This window comes from Salmo salar, chromosome 09, assembly GCF_965601325.2.
Source record: "Salmo salar chromosome 09, fSalSal1, whole genome shotgun sequence".
NCBI classification, from domain to species: domain Eukaryota; kingdom Metazoa; phylum Chordata; class Actinopteri; order Salmoniformes; family Salmonidae; genus Salmo; species Salmo salar.
The window spans coordinates 129,207,808-129,226,726 of record NC_138299.1 but is presented as its reverse complement, the minus strand read 5'-3'; the positions used below and the strand labels follow the sequence as shown (position 1 = coordinate 129,226,726).

At 41.7% G+C, this 18,919-nt stretch overlaps 1 protein-coding gene across 1 annotated transcript in view; it reads right to left on the bottom strand.

Annotated features, from left to right (window-relative positions):
* Positions 1 to 11,867: 11,867 nt before the first annotated feature.
* The window catches only part of snx19b (sorting nexin 19b), a 33,918-nt gene continuing 26,866 nt past the window's right edge, over positions 11,868 to 18,919 (bottom strand). The window contains exons 10-12 of the mRNA XM_014213767.3: positions 16,532 to 16,716; positions 15,549 to 15,636; positions 11,868 to 14,783 (exon numbers count right to left, since the gene is read on the bottom strand). Of these exons, the coding sequence (XP_014069242.1) occupies positions 14,660 to 14,783; positions 15,549 to 15,636; positions 16,532 to 16,716 (397 nt within the window). The 3' untranslated portion in view covers positions 11,868 to 14,659. The remainder of the gene's footprint in view (positions 14,784 to 15,548; positions 15,637 to 16,531; positions 16,717 to 18,919) is intronic.

Sequence of the window (18,919 nt, the reverse complement as noted above, 5' to 3'; positions counted from 1 at the left end):
ATCAGACAAAATAAAATAGTAGCACAAAAGGAATAAAATACACAAGAAGGAAACTATATACAGGGAGTACCAGATCAATGTGGAGCTATATACAGGGAGTACCAGATCAATGTGGAGCTATATACAGGGAGTACCAAATCAAATCAAATGTATTTATATAGCCCTTCGTACATCAGCTGATATCTCAGAGTGCTGTACAGAAACCCAGCCTAAAACACCAAACAGCAAGCAATGCATGTGAAAGAAGCACGGTGGCTAGGAAAAACTCCCTAGGAAAAACTCCCTAGAAAGGCCAAAAACCTAGGAAGAAACCTAGAGAGGAACCAGGCTATGAGGGGTGGCCAGTCCTCTTCTGGCTGTGCCGGGTGGATATGATAACAGAACATGGTCAAGATGTTAAAATGTTCATAAATGACCAGCATGGTCAAATAATAATAATCATAGTAGTTGTCGAGGGTGCAACAAGCACCTCCGGTGAACAGGTCAGGGTTCCATAGCCGCAGGCAGAACAGTTGAAACTGGAGCAGCATCACGGCCAGGTGGACTGGGGACAGCAAGGAGTCATCATGCCAGGTAGTCCTGAGGCATGGTCCTAGGGCTCAGGTCCTCCGAGAGAAAGAAAGAAAGAGAGAAAGAGAGAATTAGAGAGAGCATATTTAAATTCACACAGGACACCGGATAAGACAAGAGAAATACTCCAGATGTAACAGACTGACCCTAGCCCCCCGACACATAAACTACTGCAGCATAAATACTGGAGGCTGAGACAGGAGGGATCAGAAGACACTGTGGCCCCATCCGATGATACCCCCGGACAGGGCCAAACAGGCAGGATATAACACCACCCACTTTGCCAAAGCACAGCCCCCAGCCCCCAGTACCAGTACCAGATCAATGTGCAGAGGTACAAAGTATTTGAGGTAGATATGTACATGAAGGCAGGGTAAAGTGACTAGGCATCAGGATATATAATAAGAGTAAAATAAAGAACAGAGTAGCAGCAGCATATGATGAGTGTGTATGCGTGTGCTTATGTAGTGACTGTGAGTTTTGAGTGAGAGTGTAAGTGTGTGAGTGGATTAATGTGTATATAGTGTGTACATATAGTTGTGTGAGTGTGCATCGAGTCAGTGCAAGACAGGGCCAATGAAAATAGTCTGGGTAACCATTTAATGAACTATTTAGCACTTATATGCCTATTTAGCAGTCTTATGGCTTGGGGGTAGAATCTGTCTCTGAGCTTGTTGGTCCAGGAGACGATGCTCTGGTACCATTTGCAGGACTGAAGCAGAGTGAACATTCTATGGCTTGGGTGGCTGAAGCCTTTGGCAATTTTTCGGGCCTTCCTCTGACACAGCCTAATATCGAGGTCCTGGATGGCAGGAAGCTCGTACCCAGTGATGTACTGAGCTCTCACCACCTGCTGTAGAGCTTGGCATTTGAGGGCAGTGCGTTTGCCACACCGTTTGCCACACTGCTCCACAACACCCCCCTCAATGTGGATGGGGTGTGCTCTCCTATAGCCCACGATCAGCTCCTTGGTCTTTCTGACGTTGAGGGAGAGGTTGTTGACCTGGCACCACACTGCCAAGTCTCTGACCTCCTCCCTGTAGGCTGACTCATCGCCGTCGGCCTGCCACATCATGCCATCAGCAAACTTGATGATGGTGTTGGAGTCGTTAGTGGCCACGCAGTTGTGGGTGAACAGGGAGTACAGGAGGGTACTAAGCACACACCCATGAGGGGCCCCCTTGTTGAGGGTCAGCGTGGCGGAGGTGTTTTTGCCTACCCTCACCACCTGGGGCCGGCCCATCAGAAAGTCCAGGATCCAGTTGCAGAGGGAGGGTTTCAGTCCCAGGCTCCCTAGCTTGGTGATGAACTTGGAGGGGACTATGGTGTTGAATGCTGAGCTGTAGTCTATGAACAGCATTCTCACATAGTTATTTCCCCTCTCGTCCGGGTGGGAGAGGTCAGTGTGAAGTGCAATTGAGATTGTGTCATCTGTGGATCTGTTGGGGCAGTATGCGAATTGGAGTGGGTCTATGATGATGTCTGGGATGATGGTGTTGATGTCTGTCATGACCAGCCTCTCAAAGCACTTCATAATTACAGATGTGAGTGCTACAGGACGATAGTCATTTAGGGAGGTTACCTTGGAGCTCTTGGGAACAGGGACAATGGCTTGAAAGATTTGGGGATTATAGACTGGGGCAAGGAGAGATTGAAAATGTCAGTGAAGACACTTGCCAGCTGGTCTAAGCATGTTCAGAGAACCTTCTCTGGTATTCTCTCTCCTGGTGTTCCGAGAGAAGGAGAGAGAAAGAGAGAGGAGAGAGGAGAGAGAAGGGAGGAAGAGGACACACACCAACACCCACAGTAGATGGAGAGACTCCCATCTGGATAGACAACTGGACAAGAAACACAGACATCAGACATCCATCAGAACAGGGAGACAACTACACTTTATGACATCAGAGGGCTAGTATGGCTTGTTGAGCAAACTTCCCCATGTAGGTGTGCCAGAGAAGATAAGACATTATTCAGTTATCACTGAAACCTTTGCCCCGCCTCTTACTGTATATTCCCCCATAGAGAATATCACTGGCTTTTGACTGCTGAAACACAAGCTGGTATTAATGATGTATGGTACAACTTCCAAGCTGTTCAATATTGTGTTATTCCTGAAGTCTGTATTCCTATGTTTATCTATGATCATGATGATAGTACAACTACAAGTATCGTCAGGAGTGCAGTGAGTGTAATAACACTGTCAAGGTATGCAGTTCGTAACGGCTTTGCTCATATTGTCTGCAGTACTGCTTTGGGTAACTGTCAGCTACGTATTTCTCCAGCAAATAAAAGAGGGAAAGAAGGACAGATGAGGTTTCTGTTCAGGTTTTGTTTTCAGTTATTGGATGGGAAACAATCCAAGGGGAAGAGAAAAACAAAAAAATGTATTATGCATAGTCACATACTTGGAAAACGTTATGTGGAGAATCAGATTTAAACTGAAATATGAATCCCTCCCCGTTATGGATCCAGAGACATATAACAGATATTACGTTAGACAACTGTCTTCATTCAACCTGAGGTCCAAACTGTTGGGGGAGAGAATGGAGTACTGCCCAGAATGGGTGGTCGGTCCATAGAAATAGATTACCCATTGGTCGAGACACAGTCTGAGGGGCTTTGTCCCTTCTAGTAATTATTTTCTAAGGGTCTGTTGCTCAACTGTCTCGACCAATGATGTATATAAACCCTAGATTGCTGATCCTATGTATTGGCCACTGAGACGCTTTGAAGCAGTTGTCCATAGGAATGAATGGAATTCTAAAGTATTTCAATTAAATGTTTCAAGGACAAAATTACATGTATTCATTATTATGTTTAGCTCACATAATATAATTTAAAGTATGCATTAAGGTGTCTGTAATAGAATAAATGTGGTGAAATGAATATAGACATTAATAAATGCATTTCTATAGACTCCAAAATGTTTTTTAACAACAGTGGGGTGTGCCAAGATGGAGGCTTCAACACAGCACCCCAAACAGTCATCTAGTATATACATAAACCATTGGTCTCAACTCAATCTAACTTTAACATTTTAAATAAGGACCCAATACTTCCAATTATTTTCTGTGATTGAAACTCCAAGGCCAGCTGAGCCTGTCCTGACCTGTCTGTTAGAGAAGGATGATTGAAAAAGACAGCTGCTGCCACTGAGAGACAAGAGAGTGTTATTAATCGGGAATTCAACAAACACATAGCAGACTCCTGAGAAGCAGCAACTCCACTCTTGCAGATGGTCTTGTCAGTGGTACAACTATATCCATACAGTGATGTACCCTTTTGACAGTGATGTACCCTTTCGAAGTGGAGATCATTTAGCCTGGTCCCAGATATGTTTCTGCTGTCTTGCCAGCTCCTGGCATGATCAATGGCAAGACAGCACAAACAGATCTGGGACCAGTCTAGGTATCATTTTGGGGGTAAATGATGAACGATGCTTCGGGTGAATGGATAAGGGTTAGTTTGTATGATGATATGGGAATTAGAGTGGATTTCAATGCAGCAGGTCAGGTTTGATCAGACCATCTGTCACCAGAAGAGAGGCAGATGCAATACATGACTGTGCCTCGCTAGAGCTTTTGAACTGCCAGAACCAAATATTTCCCATTTTATTTCATCAATTCATCACTGCTGCCAAAAAGTGGCAGCATGCAATTTAATTTAATGTATTTTTTTACTCCATCTGAGGGGGAAGATTTCTACCTTCTACAGAGTAAAATGTATGAACTTCTATATGAAGTGTTTTTCCCCCTTATCATGCAACTCAGAACCAAGTAGCAATTGTACAAAATGCCACTGACTTATAAAGCAAATCTTTGCTATTCTTCCATAACAACTCTGAACCAAGCACAGAAACATAGGATATAGCGTCTGCCTGAAGACATGCCAATAGGATTTCACTTGTGCAATAAACTCTTAACATGACAGCACTGTGCAGTATCTGCTCTTTGTCGTCAATTGGCAGTTCCCAGTTAACGCTCTGCTCAATCTCCCTTTAAATGGCCCTATGTAAATCTTTCCTGAGATCAAGCTGCAGCCTGATAGGATCAAACAAGGTTCAGGCTTTGATCATTGACCAATCAGGAGCACCATAAAGTCAGTTGCCATCTAAGAAGTCTGATAACCATCAGACTATAAAAGAGAACAACCTATATCCAAATAAATCCTGTTTTCTTTCGTTTGGCTCTGGAGTCACAGTCATTTGGGGTCACGGTAATGGCACCAGTCATTCATGAGTTAACCCCTTCTTTGCCATCTATTACCCATGCACTGGTAGCTTTTCTTGGGGAGGAGCTGCACAGTGGAGCAGAGGTAACTCCATTTTGTGAAATGGATGTCAATTTTGAATCAGTGTGTGATCATTAATGTCTCCATTTTTTTTATCCTAAAAGGTCCCTTACGAGCAATAAAGAGATGGACCAGAGATGAAATGTATGAGTCTTCTCTAAGACAAATGAACTTGAATTGAGATGGTCATTTGAGGAGTATGATAAACAGAGGAAATCTTATCATTATCTGCCCAACATTCCTATCATGGCTGATGCATTTCTCTTTAATTGACCAAAGAGCAACAACTGAGACATCATGAGGAGTTAAATTAACCTGGTATCATAAATCAACAATTCACTTACCTTGATTTAAGTGTTAGTACAAAGGCACAATAGTATAGGCAGGTACAATTGGATAATACCCTGAATGGAAGTTGTCACCCAAATATGCAAACATCAGGCAATACTGTGTCAGTTCTGTATTCAATTTGATCTATGAAATTGTATCACATGTAAAGTTATGTTGTGTTATATCTCCAGTTAGCAATAGTGAACACTAAACTTGTAAGTTAGAGGACACATTCTTCCAACACAAGGAAACTACCTCCGATGATGACAGCCAAAAACAAATAACAGCAATAATGAAGACCCACAGATACCTACCTGCACGAGCAGTCACGGAATCCTGACACTGTAGTCTTCCACTGTTGTGCTGCACATGAAGTTAGCACTGATTGTGGGTTTCTGAAATGTCTTGACTATTGCATAATTATTTGAATTTTTATTGGCTGCCATGTTAGATTTCCTATTTACTTGAGCAAACAACCCATTGGGCACACACCGGTTGAATCAACTTTGTTTCCATGTCATTTCAATTAAATTACTTTGAACCAAGGTGGAATAGACATTGAATTTATGTCTGTGCCCAGTGGGAAGCAACTTTATCAAAGAGTAAACTGTTGATTTCATGTGAAAGAAAGCAAAGTCTTACAATCTGAGTATAGCTGCACACTGCCCCAAAAAGGCTCTCATGTGTAAAGTGCAACCACAAATACAAAGATGGATGAAATGAGTCAGATACTTAGCTTTTCAGGAGAGCAGTAGGTTTGTGTTTCAGCATAGTATGATCATCAGCAAATACCAAGTTCTGTGATCTGTTTGGGCTTTTCTCAAACATTCATTGCATTCTATGCACCTGTTAGATTTGGCAGCAATAGTGATGGGTTCCATACCAGACCACCACTGTTCAGCCAAACCTAATGACTGAAACTAAATTACCATCTAATGATCTGTTATGAAGGAATACTGAAATTGCTACGGGCATTTTCAATATCGCAGGCATTAGCCCTCTCATTTTTTTTTGCCGCGATCAAAACAAATATTGTCCATTCGAAAAGACAGGTGCAGTCAATTATGGGAAGAGAAGAGATTTTGGTCGCAGCTGTGAGTGAGAGCATTTTCTCAGTCTGTGATTTCCGGCCGCATTGCGACACAGTCAAACTGATATTTACATCTGAATCCTCTGAATGAAACGACTGTATTCCTCCCATCTCTCGGCGTCAAATAAAGTACAACATACAGAGTACAGTGATGCTTAGCTGACTGCACATGCAGGAACTAGAAAGTACTCAATTATTTGTAGGCCCAAGGAGGGTAACACTGCTTTCTGAATGGATTATGAGTAAAACATTCTAAAAGGAGGTAACTGACTGACTGATAGAAGAGATGAGAAGATACGTTAACAGGTGGATCCTAATGTTTTATCTTTTATGATACTGCCTCCCTGTTGTTGATACATAAGTCATGTGGATTTGCACTAAAACTCAACTATTTGACCAAAGCTCCCCCTGGGGGCAAATGTGCTCACTTACAACCAAGAAAAATGATATGAACATAAAGATGGGCCTAAGTCATTTATTTTTGAGTAAAATATTGTGCAGGTGTGCATAAAGGATGTTTCATGTTTTTAAACTCTTGTGATATCAGGGGAGAAGTAGTGTTTCATTAATTACCAAGATAACTAACAAACCAGCACAGTGCAAAGAATCACACCCTTCTGTATTCTCTAGTTGCAATGCAAACTATTTGCCAAGCTTAATCTGAAGATCTACACTGATACTGGAAAAGATACACTGGATACTATCTGTGTAGCTACTACAACTACAATATAGAGCAGGGAGTTTGTCAATCGACATGCTGTACCTTGGCCATGTGACAGGAAGATAATAACCACCAGAGGGCACTGTTGTACAGCAAAGTCACCATCTCCTACTGTCACATACCGTAATGAACACACACCCCGCCAGGGATCATATAAGTCAGAGTGTGTGGCTCAATAAAGACACAGTCATGGTCTCATGGATGACTGAAGTCAGGGATCTTTAAACTAATGGTATAGTGTGTTTCATTGACATTTTAATAACATTTAGTAGGATAGGTGTGGTATGTATGCAGCAGATATGACTCTGGTATGCAGTGGTGTCATGCGTTAACCATTTTATGTAAAAAGGAAATCCTTTTTGAATATTTCACCAAGAATAAGAGGTAGGATTAAAGGTAATATATATGCCAAACTATGTATACACGTTTATATTATAGCATATATCATGCTCATAGATTCGATGTATAAAGTCACTATTACAATGAACAGGAGAGAGGTTAAAATAATAGCCGCAATGTGAGACACATTATACAGAAAAACAAATAGGTTACAAATAAGTCCACCAATGTGGTATTACTAGTAAGCTAAGCGAGCTTAAAAGAGTACCTCAAACTTCCTTATTCTTCCATCCCAGTGAAATTTCTGCCTGGCACGTGTGTCTACATAAGATCGAAAAGAAAACTAAAGAAAACAGCCACAGTGTGCCTTTCAACACTGCCAAAAAGCCAAAGCGTGTCAAATAATGTTGGAGATTCAAGCTCTAGGGATTTCGTAACTTTCAGTGAGAACATATGTTTTCGATGTAAATGAGGACATGAAGACTGGTGGGGTTCCTGCTGATCTTAAACAAGTCTTTCTTTTATTTACTCTATTAAAACTCTATGCCGTGTGCCAAAAACAAATACCTGTGGGCACCATCCATCTGGAGAGCCCCATCCATGCATGCCTTGCATCAATGCTATGGCCTAGTTGTGCCCAAAACTTGAGCAACTAACTATATGGATGATCAAAGTTATTTCTTTTTCAACTTACTGCTTGCTCACTTGGGGAAATAGCTGTCAGGGGTGAAATTACATAAAAGTCACCTTTGGAAATGACTGAATTAACCTTACAATTTTTATATATATATATTTAAATGTAAAAATGGAGACATACTATTCTATATCCTGTCCTCTCTAAATTGTTGACTTATTCTCTCCTCTCTCCTTTGTTTTTTCCCTCTCTCAAGGAAGTTATTCCATGCTGGGGCACAGACATGCATTTTCTCCCCCAAATGTTCCAGCTTTCTGCATAGCGAAAAGTGTAAAATTTTCAATACCCTTGCTTTCCTACTCAATGTCCCGCCACAGTAAAGGAGCTTCATCGATTCACTTGTTCTACTCTCCGGTGAAGAAGAAGCTTCTGTATGGTGGTGGGGGATGGGGGAGTTCACCCCAGCAACCACAGGCCTCGCTCTGGATATGTGAGAGAAGATAGATTGGTCTGAAAGCCTGCTTCCTGGGGCCTACATTTTACTGACATAGAAGTCTCTGACAGCTAAAAGCTGGAACCTTCTCAGTTGCCCCAGCGACCGGGCCTGACAGTCTGTAAATGTCAGGTTATGGTGGATCCATAAGCATCTCCTTTCACCCCAACACTGAGTCTGTGTCCTAATGGGCCATGGTCAAAAGTACTGCATTAAATAGGGAATAGGGTGTCATTTGGGACGCACAACTGGTTTTCTGCAACCAGTGCACATAAGACAATACAAAATCAATCTCCTCTGTTGTACTCGGTTTCTGATTAAACAAGGCACAATTTTACAAATTCCTTCTAAAGAGAGGGAGGCGTGGAAAAGTGCAGTCACTGTGACGTGTGGCCTGCAGAGGCATGTACTCTATGTACTGTAGATAGTCCAACTGTTCCCTGGCTCACCGCCACATTACAGAGACCCCCCCCACAGTTTGACAAAAGAAGACACTCAGGGACTGCGTCCCAAATGGCACCCTATTCCCTATACAATGCTCTACTTTTGACCAGGGCCCGTAGAGCGAACTATGTAGGGAATAGGGTGCCATTGGGGACACAACAAGCATATCTCTCCAGGAATAGCTGGCCAATTCAATAGGACAGGGCCTCTTAAGGAACAATCCAATTCAAATAACTGCCACCTCGCATAAGATAGAGAGAATACCGAGATTTTAAGCCTACTCATTCATCATACCGTAGCAAACGTTTACAGAGTGTAAATGTTAATATGACATCTTTATAACTACATGTAAACCTTAACATAGCTCACATTGTTTGTTTGATGGACTGACACACACCCACACACACACACGTTGATTATGTTTGAATGAGGGACAACTTCTTTTCCGGTCCTTTCTGTCAGTTGGACAATCAGAACCCATTGGCTTGCATAATGCACAGTTATTTGCCTTTCTGCGAAAGTTAAACACGGGTTCTGCTTCAGTGAAGCCATGGTCAAGGTTAGCTAGGCTACACTAACCAGCTTTGTCTGTCCATGACTATTGTGTAGGGGCTTGTCCACCCATTTGCGTCGGATCTTTGCATGGGAGCTTTGAGTTTTATGATGTACGTACCCATATAGAAAAATAATTAAGCATCACAATACCATGCCAGTCATATTGTGTGTACCCATTACTGTTCCGGTCAAATTGCTGTGGTCTAAGGGTCATTGTCCCTTCTGGTAATCCTATTTCTATGCATACCACTTCCCCTGGTGTGTATAATATGTATAGTGTGATATACCACTAGTAGCCTCTGTGTATGTTTAAGGGGGCAAGCCAAGCCTTAATGGTTCAGAAAACCGCCCTCTTAACCACAGTTCCAGACCAGAACTACTGTGTATAGCCTTGTCAGACAAAATGATTCCCCTTTTATCATCTCCACTTCACCCAGCTGTTACGTAAGCATTCAATCTAATCAAAGCTGTCACTGAAATGTTCACGAGAGTAGAGGGAGAGGGGAAAACTGTGGAAACACGATATAGATCAGTTGATGTGGATCCCAGGCACTTCATGGAAACATTGACAGAGAAAATCTATCTAAACATTTGACAATTGTGTTTAGTATGTGTACTTTGAGAAAAGATCATTCATGAATGAAATAATCGTCTGACTTGTCATATTGGGCACTTCAAAGGAGGTACCTAAAATACCATGTGACAATGACCCTGTTCGTTATCAGGTTTGACTATAGATTTTAAGAGCAAATCCTTCTTTTATCACAATTGGATTATACTTCATGGTCATTTAATGCCATTCTGTAAAAAACTGTTTGGTATTATACAAGCAAGCAAAGAACAATCGGTTCCAAGGGTCAGTTCTGATTTTAATTATGGTAGGTCTACAGGTTTCATCCATTTTTCTTATTGCCATTGGAAGTGAACCATTTGTCTTCAGGGCACAGTGGGGAACTTGGCAAGGCGCTTGGGCAGATTTCTTTTTCTACACTGAACCAGAAGAATAGAATTTTGAATAGTTGGATTTTTGGTTTCAAATGAATATGCAAACTTAAACTCTCCTTCTCACAGTGGGCCAGAAAGCTGTGTGTGTGTGTGTGTGTGTGTGTGTGTGTGTGAGTGACTGTGTTTGTTTGCGTTTGTGTGACTGTATGCATGCACGTGTTTGTTACAGCTATCGTTTTATAAGAGATCACTTGAGAACATGAGTGATGAGGCTGCGAGACTCATACCCTAGGGTGAGTTTCTTTGGATTATTCAGTAAATATATTGGTCTAGTCAGTGTTCGTGCAACGCTCACCCAATGTAGTATAATATTAGATTGGTCTTTTAGACTCCAGAGTAGGCCATAAACATCAGAATGTACCACTCCTTTGGAGACAGCAAATCTGGACCAAAATATTTGGCTCTCATTGGTTGGTGGTTGTATGCATTTGATTTTGTAACTTCAACAAGGCACCAATGCTAAGACCAGGGTCATGTTAAGTAGGCTGAAACTGGGAGGGACGACCTGGACTGAAGAGGGTCTGCTAAATAAATGACCTGTAAGCCACCAAATTTCTATTTTCGTTGCAAAACTTTTTTAAACTGTTTCAGATGCATGTCCTAATGAACACAGGCTAAATTTGCATGTTCTAATTCAAATATTCCTTGATAACACTACTATTTTACGTTTACGTGTTTTGGCAAAGCAGGCCCTGCACAGAATACCATTGTTCTCCGGTCAACAGGTGCTCCCCTCCTTGACTCACCATATGGCTTTGGTTAAAGATGGCGTCATCAGGATCAGGGCATGGACACCTGCAGACAGTGTTTTCTCTCTTCACACCTGTGTTAATTTATCGTGTAGCCTCTCGTTTGATCAACACAGAGAGACAAAGGCCAAACAAAGCTCTCACGTACAGAGGCGATGACTGTGTTTGATGTTGCAGCTCTGGGCGATTGTTTAAAGAAGATGGATTACCTATGTTCCACTCATGAACACATTCTGTCCCTTCTTAAAATGGGGACATGCTGGCTATATGGCTCTGAGTTATAAACGATTTAGCCAATGAAACGCTCAAATCAAAAGAAACTTCTGGGCCTTAGCCTCAATGTTACGGTCTGGAGAAAATGTGTTTGCATTCATGTTAAATTTTGATGACACCTGAGCTAACGCTGAGAAATAGAATGCATTGTTATGTAGTTGTAGTGTATTGTACAGTTGTCATGAACATGCGTGAGCACCTTATAAAGTCTTATCTCACAACGATTCAAACTATTAACAACCATTTTGTGTCATTGAGGCAATCTGCTACAAAGAGAAACATAACGGATAATTAGGCTTATAAGATATAAAAGCACGTACATCAAAGTATTTATTTTTTTGCCTAGTTTGATAATAATTGAACAACAAATGGTGTACACTAATCCATTTTTGGTCATTTTATTGGTTTTGGAAATTATCAACACCAGCAAATGTAAAATCTTGTGATGGAGTCCAGTTATAACACACAGACAGAGTTACAAAGAGTGACATTCAAAGCATTAATATTTACAATTCCACACTCAAAAAGCCTTCACTGGTGTAAACTGAATTGGGATTGTAATGTCAAATCAGACATGTAATTAAGTGATAAATTGTATTTTCTCAATTCCCAAATCCCTCCCCTCTGACCTTCTCCTCCAATGTGTTTTGAGAAGAAGGCAAGGAGATAGGACAAGAGGAATTGAGGAAAGACAATTGAGAAAGAGCTGAGGTGTTGACAAAAGGGAAGTTAGGGAGACATGGCGAGACTTCAACGGAATAGCAGCTAGCAGCCATTGTGTGCAGAACCCTTCTGACGAGAAACCAAACAAATGCCAAACAATACCACTTCTGTAAGTTAATTAATCACTGATAACTTATTTTTATCATCGGATAAACAAATTGTGTCTATAATGGCACCATACAGAGTACATAAGATAATTTGACAAACTCTTTTTTTCAGTACTCAAACAACTTGCAGCAAAAACCACGTAACAAACTTTCACAGATTTGCAATGTGTTCCATGTGAAAACGGCACTCACAATTTTGTCAAATGACTTACGTGTCAAACATGAACATTTCATGTGACGTGATACATTTGAGGACAGGACAACGGTCTTGCAAAACGCAAGCTACCCCTAATGTTCATCACAAAGGATTCAACAGGGATAGAGGTAACAGCTAGGAATGTGTACAGGAGGGAATCAACATTACAGTACACAACATTCAGCACAACATCAGAACACACCTTGTCACTGGGGTTTGCTACTACTTTGTGACACGATGTACAAAAGGCATGTCCAGAGACTACATAGTAAAGACGGACGAGACCTCTTCCAGCCATGTTTAAGGCAATTTAAAAGCATTTCCTACAGGTATTAATTCTCTTCGGTACCACTGGTATCCCTGTCATTCTTTTTGAGCAATACACATTTTCACAGAAAGCATCATTACAATCGAACAAACAAGTTAGACACAATCAAATAAATCAATCACGTTAACAAGAATACAGAAATAAAGAATGACTGCGATATTATGTTCTTTTAAGACAAAGATGAGAGTGCAACAAATTTGTGTAGGACACTTTGGACCTCTGACAGACGTACGCTACTATGCTGCCTGCATGAGCTTTAGCTGACGTCAGACCTACTTTACACATATAAAGGCAATAATAAGCATCAGTAAGAGTGAGGAATGTCAAACACGGTGAACATCTTGTGTCACGGAATGCCAATGTTGAGAAGTCTTTGTGCCCGTTTCACAGACATAAGTTACGCATCGTTAGGCGATTGCACACCAGCATGACCCAAAAATATTTGGGTCATCTCAGATTGTCCTGCCAATTCTCACATAAAAACTTAAATCGGGAGGAAGGATGTTTCACATGCTTTTTTGAGAAAATCATGATGAAAGTGGCCATTTTAGGCCCGTTTAAGTCCTACCTATACATGCCTCCTGTAAGACCCTATGATCTGTGAACAGTACGTGGTACAGACATCTTGGTGTCATCCTCCTTATAGTGTGCTCTGAAATATGGAGTATGTCTAGATTTAAAAAAAAATAATAATAATCACATTAATTGATTCAACATTAACAACATTATAAATATCTCAAAAGTACAATTTTTGATTTAGCTTAGACATATTGTTTGGAACAACATGCTCTTGAAACACATCACATTTCCAGAGAGGGCTCTCTGCTACTTTCAAAGAAATTATAAATGATATACATCGAAATGTACATTATAGGTCATTAACCAAATCACACCCTCCTGTAGGATTGCACATTCAGAAAATGTTTTCCCCATTCACTGCGTTGGTGATGCTCTTAAAATGTATCATAACTTTAAAAAGTAGCAGAGAGACCACTGAAAATTGGATGTACTTGTATAGTATATTACTTAAAACCACCATTTCAGGCCCGTGGGAAAGTGGCTATCAAGAGCTTCAAAGTGCAGTGGCCTTCATCATACAAGTTCAAAACGTGTGAGTGACCACTTTAACAGAAATGTATCAGTGGACTATATCAGTACGAGCCAGGCCTCAGGAGGGCCCCAGGAGTAAGGGAGTACAGTATTAATGCAACACAGCACATGTGCTGCTTGGTGTAGAGCCAAGGGGATCAAAAGAAATAGGGGCATATAACAAAGAACACAAAGGCAAGTCATCCCAAAAGGGCAAAGCACGACACAGTAAGCCTAAAGTGGGGAAAGATCTAATTGGACTTCTCTAAACCACTAGCGATTCTAGTAAACTTCTAGCTCCAACAGGATACAGAAAGACCACGAGGGATAACAATGGTGTGAAGTCCATCTGAAATGAGTTTGGTACAAAGCTGGAGGTTTTAGGAAGCAGGAAAAGGGTGGATTTGGGAAGTTTGGTGTGTTGGGCTTTTGGAGATCAGAGAGGTATTCTGATCAAACAGAAAACAGGTGATGGGTAATCAAAGCTGCTCCGGATGTGTGGCCGATGTTTGAGACCCACAGACGTCATGGACTAAATCGGAGACAGACCCGGATGACCTCGGGTCCAAAGTTTCAGCGGTGAAGGTGGCGACACATGAATAATGGAATTTATCCAGACGTGCTAGGCTGGACTTTCATCGGGGGCTATTCACTGACACAGTTGATTAAACGTGTGTGTGTGTGTGCGTGCGTGTGTGTACCCGAGTATCTATCCCACAGCTTTTATGGTGGTAGTTTCTCTGCGTTTTTGGACAGACTTTGCAGCAGGGTTTTCTGAAAGTCCTCCTCAGATGTTTCAGGGACGAGGAACTCGAGGAGAAGGTCCCAGATACAGTAGACCAGGTGTCTGTACAGGGTAAGAGTCACAGGTTAAAGGTCAGGGGTCTTCCAGAAATCTGCTGTCCAACATTTCCTCTCTCCAAAAGTATACATCATTTAATTCTGGCAAGTTACAGGTGGACATTATAAGTTTGTTTAAAATTTTGAAAACTTCATTTGTGGCTAGCGAATTTTACAATGGTTCAAATCACAACCTCATATTTCTGCAATTGTGTTGCAATTTCCCCCCATTTACATCAAGGCATGATTTAGGCAAAAGCATACAGGCCAAGAGGACCAAAACCTCCTACAAGGTTCAACGAGCCAAATTACAACAACAAAATCCTTACAATTGAGACAACTTTCTTGATTCTAACAGCATATTCCAAACACTACAGGGACTTAGTTGAGTCGTAAATATATTATACTGTACCTTACGCACACCCACCTTATTTGAACATTTCAATAAGAAGATGAATTGTAACACATGCCACTATAATCAAAACTAACGCATCTTAAGAACAAAGGACTGGCAATGTATAAATCATCAGCTTTACCCACTGGAAACGTGTCTGGAAAGAGGTATATATCAAACGCGGTATAAAACTTGGCTGATGCCCACTGATTCACAACCAGCTCATCACTTAGCTTTAGAACCCTTTATCAATACCTCGTGTCATGTTCCTTCATAATCTATTGCAAGACCATGATGTCAGGCTCTTTAAATCATGGCCAGACAGACAGGCAAGTGATGTAGTGTACGTTACTTTGTTGTGTGTTTGTGTGTGGTCACCTGTTTATGTAAGGGTCCTGCAGAGATTCCAGTGCAGTCTGCCAGCTTAGTTGGTATTTGTCTGAGCCCAGCATATCTGAGAGCAGATCTGTAAACACAGAAGAGTACAAATATAGGACCGTGAGGCCGCACAGGACTCCACAGGGAAAAACTAAAAATATAGCTAGTTGGATATAGTTAAGACCGGTAGTCCCTGAAATGGCTTCTTAGAAAGATCAATAGTTAGTTGAAATGACTGAATTTACATTAAATGCCATTGTATTGCACATAAGCAATATCTACGACTGTAATACTGAGGAATTGTATGTTTGCAGAGCTCGATAGGAATGAGTGTGTATGGGCCAGGAGTTTTTCCTGATATGTGCTGTACTGGACTCCAGACCAAAGTTAGAACCCAGTTCCTTTTTCATGGTCAGGTCACAATGTCAGAAGGTGGGTGTAGCTGGTGCATGAAGTCAGGCGCAGGAGAGCAGAATGAGTGAGCAACATACTTTACTCAAAATAAAGGCACAAGGTAACAATACACTTGAAGAACAATAAACGGTAATCAATTACGCAAGGGTGAAAACAGCACCCGTCGAAAACCAGCCATAACGAACCGAATGAACATAGAAACAATCACGCACAAAAACATGGGCAAAACAGAGGGTTAAATACATGAACATGGAATTGGGGAATGAAACCAGGTGTGTAGAAAACAAAGACAAAACAAATGGAAAATGAAAGGTGGATCGGCGATGGCTAGAAGACCGAACAAGCAAAGGGACCGACTTCGGCGGAAGTAGTGACACACAAGGTCACGACTGGGTCATGTTTATTAGTAAAGTTAATGAAAAAATGCATACAAATAATAATTGGAACAGAAAAACAAAAATGAGCGTTTCTTATTGAACAAGTCCATAATTCCCCGGTTTCAGTCCATTTCCTTCCATTTGGTGCCTAATGAACACGAGCCTGCCTCTTCATTATTAATGATCCCTTACCTGGCAGTAGACTCATGAGGCAGTGCAGGGACTGCTGCTTGGTGTCCTCCTTCTGTTGGTGGCTGCGCTCTGGGCGGGGCTGGGCTGGTAGGCTGCCCCCCGGCCACACGGCCTCCTGCAGCACCCGCAGGTAGATCACCCAGTACTGGGTACAGGTCAGGTTAGCCACGCTCACGTCAAGCCACCTGCAAGTGACAGACAACACACACATCAGAGATGTGATCAGGACAACATATTGTAGATAGAAAATCAGTAAAGCTACAGTGCATTCGGAAAGTATTCAGACCCGTTGACTTTTTCCACATCTTGTTATTTTACAGCCTTATTCTAAAATGTATTCAATCGTTTTTTTTCCTCTCCATCAATCTACATACAGTACCCCATAATTACATTTTTGCAAATGAGTAGGGCTTAAGCAAACAGTGAACACAAAAAGTGGTTGTATCCAGACTGTATTCAATTGGATGAGAGACTTGATCAAAATCATGTAATAACACTCTGCAGATGTTACATAATACTGTAAAATGCCACTAAAATATGTTCAACAGAATATGTCCTTCAAGGCCAAATGTCATGCTTCGCTCATGGCACATTTCATGTTCCTTTAATTTAGTTATTTCATGACAGGATCTTTCGTCCTGTGTTGCCACACACTGTTGAGGGACATGGACGGCTCTGGGAAAACGTGGATCTCGTTTATCTTTTCTTTTCACTATCTTACACCTTCTCATTGTTAATATGTTTCATAACAACGAGGCTGGCCTCCCAAACCAATGCATGATGACATCCTGACATCTGTGTGGAACCATGATGTGGGACTGTGAGATAATGTTACTATAAAGCCTATGAAGGATTGCCTGCTAAGAACCTCTGGCAAGATTGATGTGAGCAATTATTATCGTTGCACATATGTTGTATGCCTTGGAGGGAGAGAGAAGATAAGTTAATAGGAAAAATACATTCCAATGAGAGAACTGAGTTCAACTAACAAATAACAATGACTAGGAGTTCTGAGAAAATACAACTTACGTAACACAAGTAATATGGATTCCGTACAAAATTGTGTTGCACATTGAGCTCAATACTTCCTTGACTGAAGAAACTGTCATGTCTCACAGAGCAGCTATGAATTCTGGGAAGTGGACCTTGGCATTTGTTTGCCACGGATCTCCTACTCTTCATGCTTCTGAAGTTTACTGCCGTTTTATTTTAGCTCCCTCATTAAAAACTCGGAAGGTGGACAATGAGTGTCTGTTCAACGCCACATACAGTACCGACCGGAGACAAGCGCATTAGCCTAAATCATGGTCGCTTACGACGACAAAACAGCGGAGACGAGTCGAAAACACAAAAACGTGGGCACGAGCTGCCAAGGCCAAACATACTTTCTTTCAGCCAAACATAATTTTTCCCCCTCATTTGGGAAAATCTTTGGACATTGCGGCAGATCCTGCTGAAAGCATTGGGAACCTCCCAAGTCTCCCCCGTCTATAATGTCATGGGAGGGCTGGTCTGGTCTGGTCTGGTCTGACATGCACGTGGTCGTGGTTTATGTCTTAGGGAAGGAGCAGTCACTCCAGCTCCTCCTACCAAGTCACTGGGGAGGTTTATAGCAGCCCGACTGCACTATTTCATCAGGAAACCTGGAGGCCCTGTAAAGACTCCCAGCAGTGATGTCTTTCACAGTCGGCATCAGAGTAAGTCATGTTCACGTTAAAATAACCTCGCCCTGACTCGGTGCACCTGGTGAAGGTCTCCTGCCATGAGTAACGATGCAGGGAAACCAACCTAATAAGTAAGCCTTCACAGTGGGCGATGTTGTCTCTGGAAAAGATCATGCATCTTGCTATATCGATGAATGGCACCCAATTCCCACCACCACATACCTTCTAAATATGTAATACAATACAGTACATATTACAGTATCATTGATGAAAATGATGCAACACAAAGTGCAATAGCTAACCAGCCACTCAATGTTAACTTCGGTGGATGGAATGCAGGCCCCTCTGGGATAACAAGACAAAAGCTGCACTGGTCCAGACAAACCATTTAAGGGCTGACGTTGGACCACAGCTAATGTAAGGAGATGGAACTAAAAAGCGAGTTGTTCGGAATCAACAGTAGTACATTTTATTCCTACTACTGACCCGTCGGGCAGTTTATGAAGTGCAGTCCATTTTGACTGGCAGCGGCTTTGACAGGGACACGCAGCATTAGCAGAGAATACATTTCTCCACCTCAGGAAGAATGGAGAAAAAAAGGGTTACTAAGCTCTCCCGTAGCCAGCCATGTTTAAACAATCCCGTTTCAAATTCTAATAGGTGCCTTGATTTCTTCTGACACTGCAAAAACATCAACGTGATAACTATGTTTATTTTTGGAAAA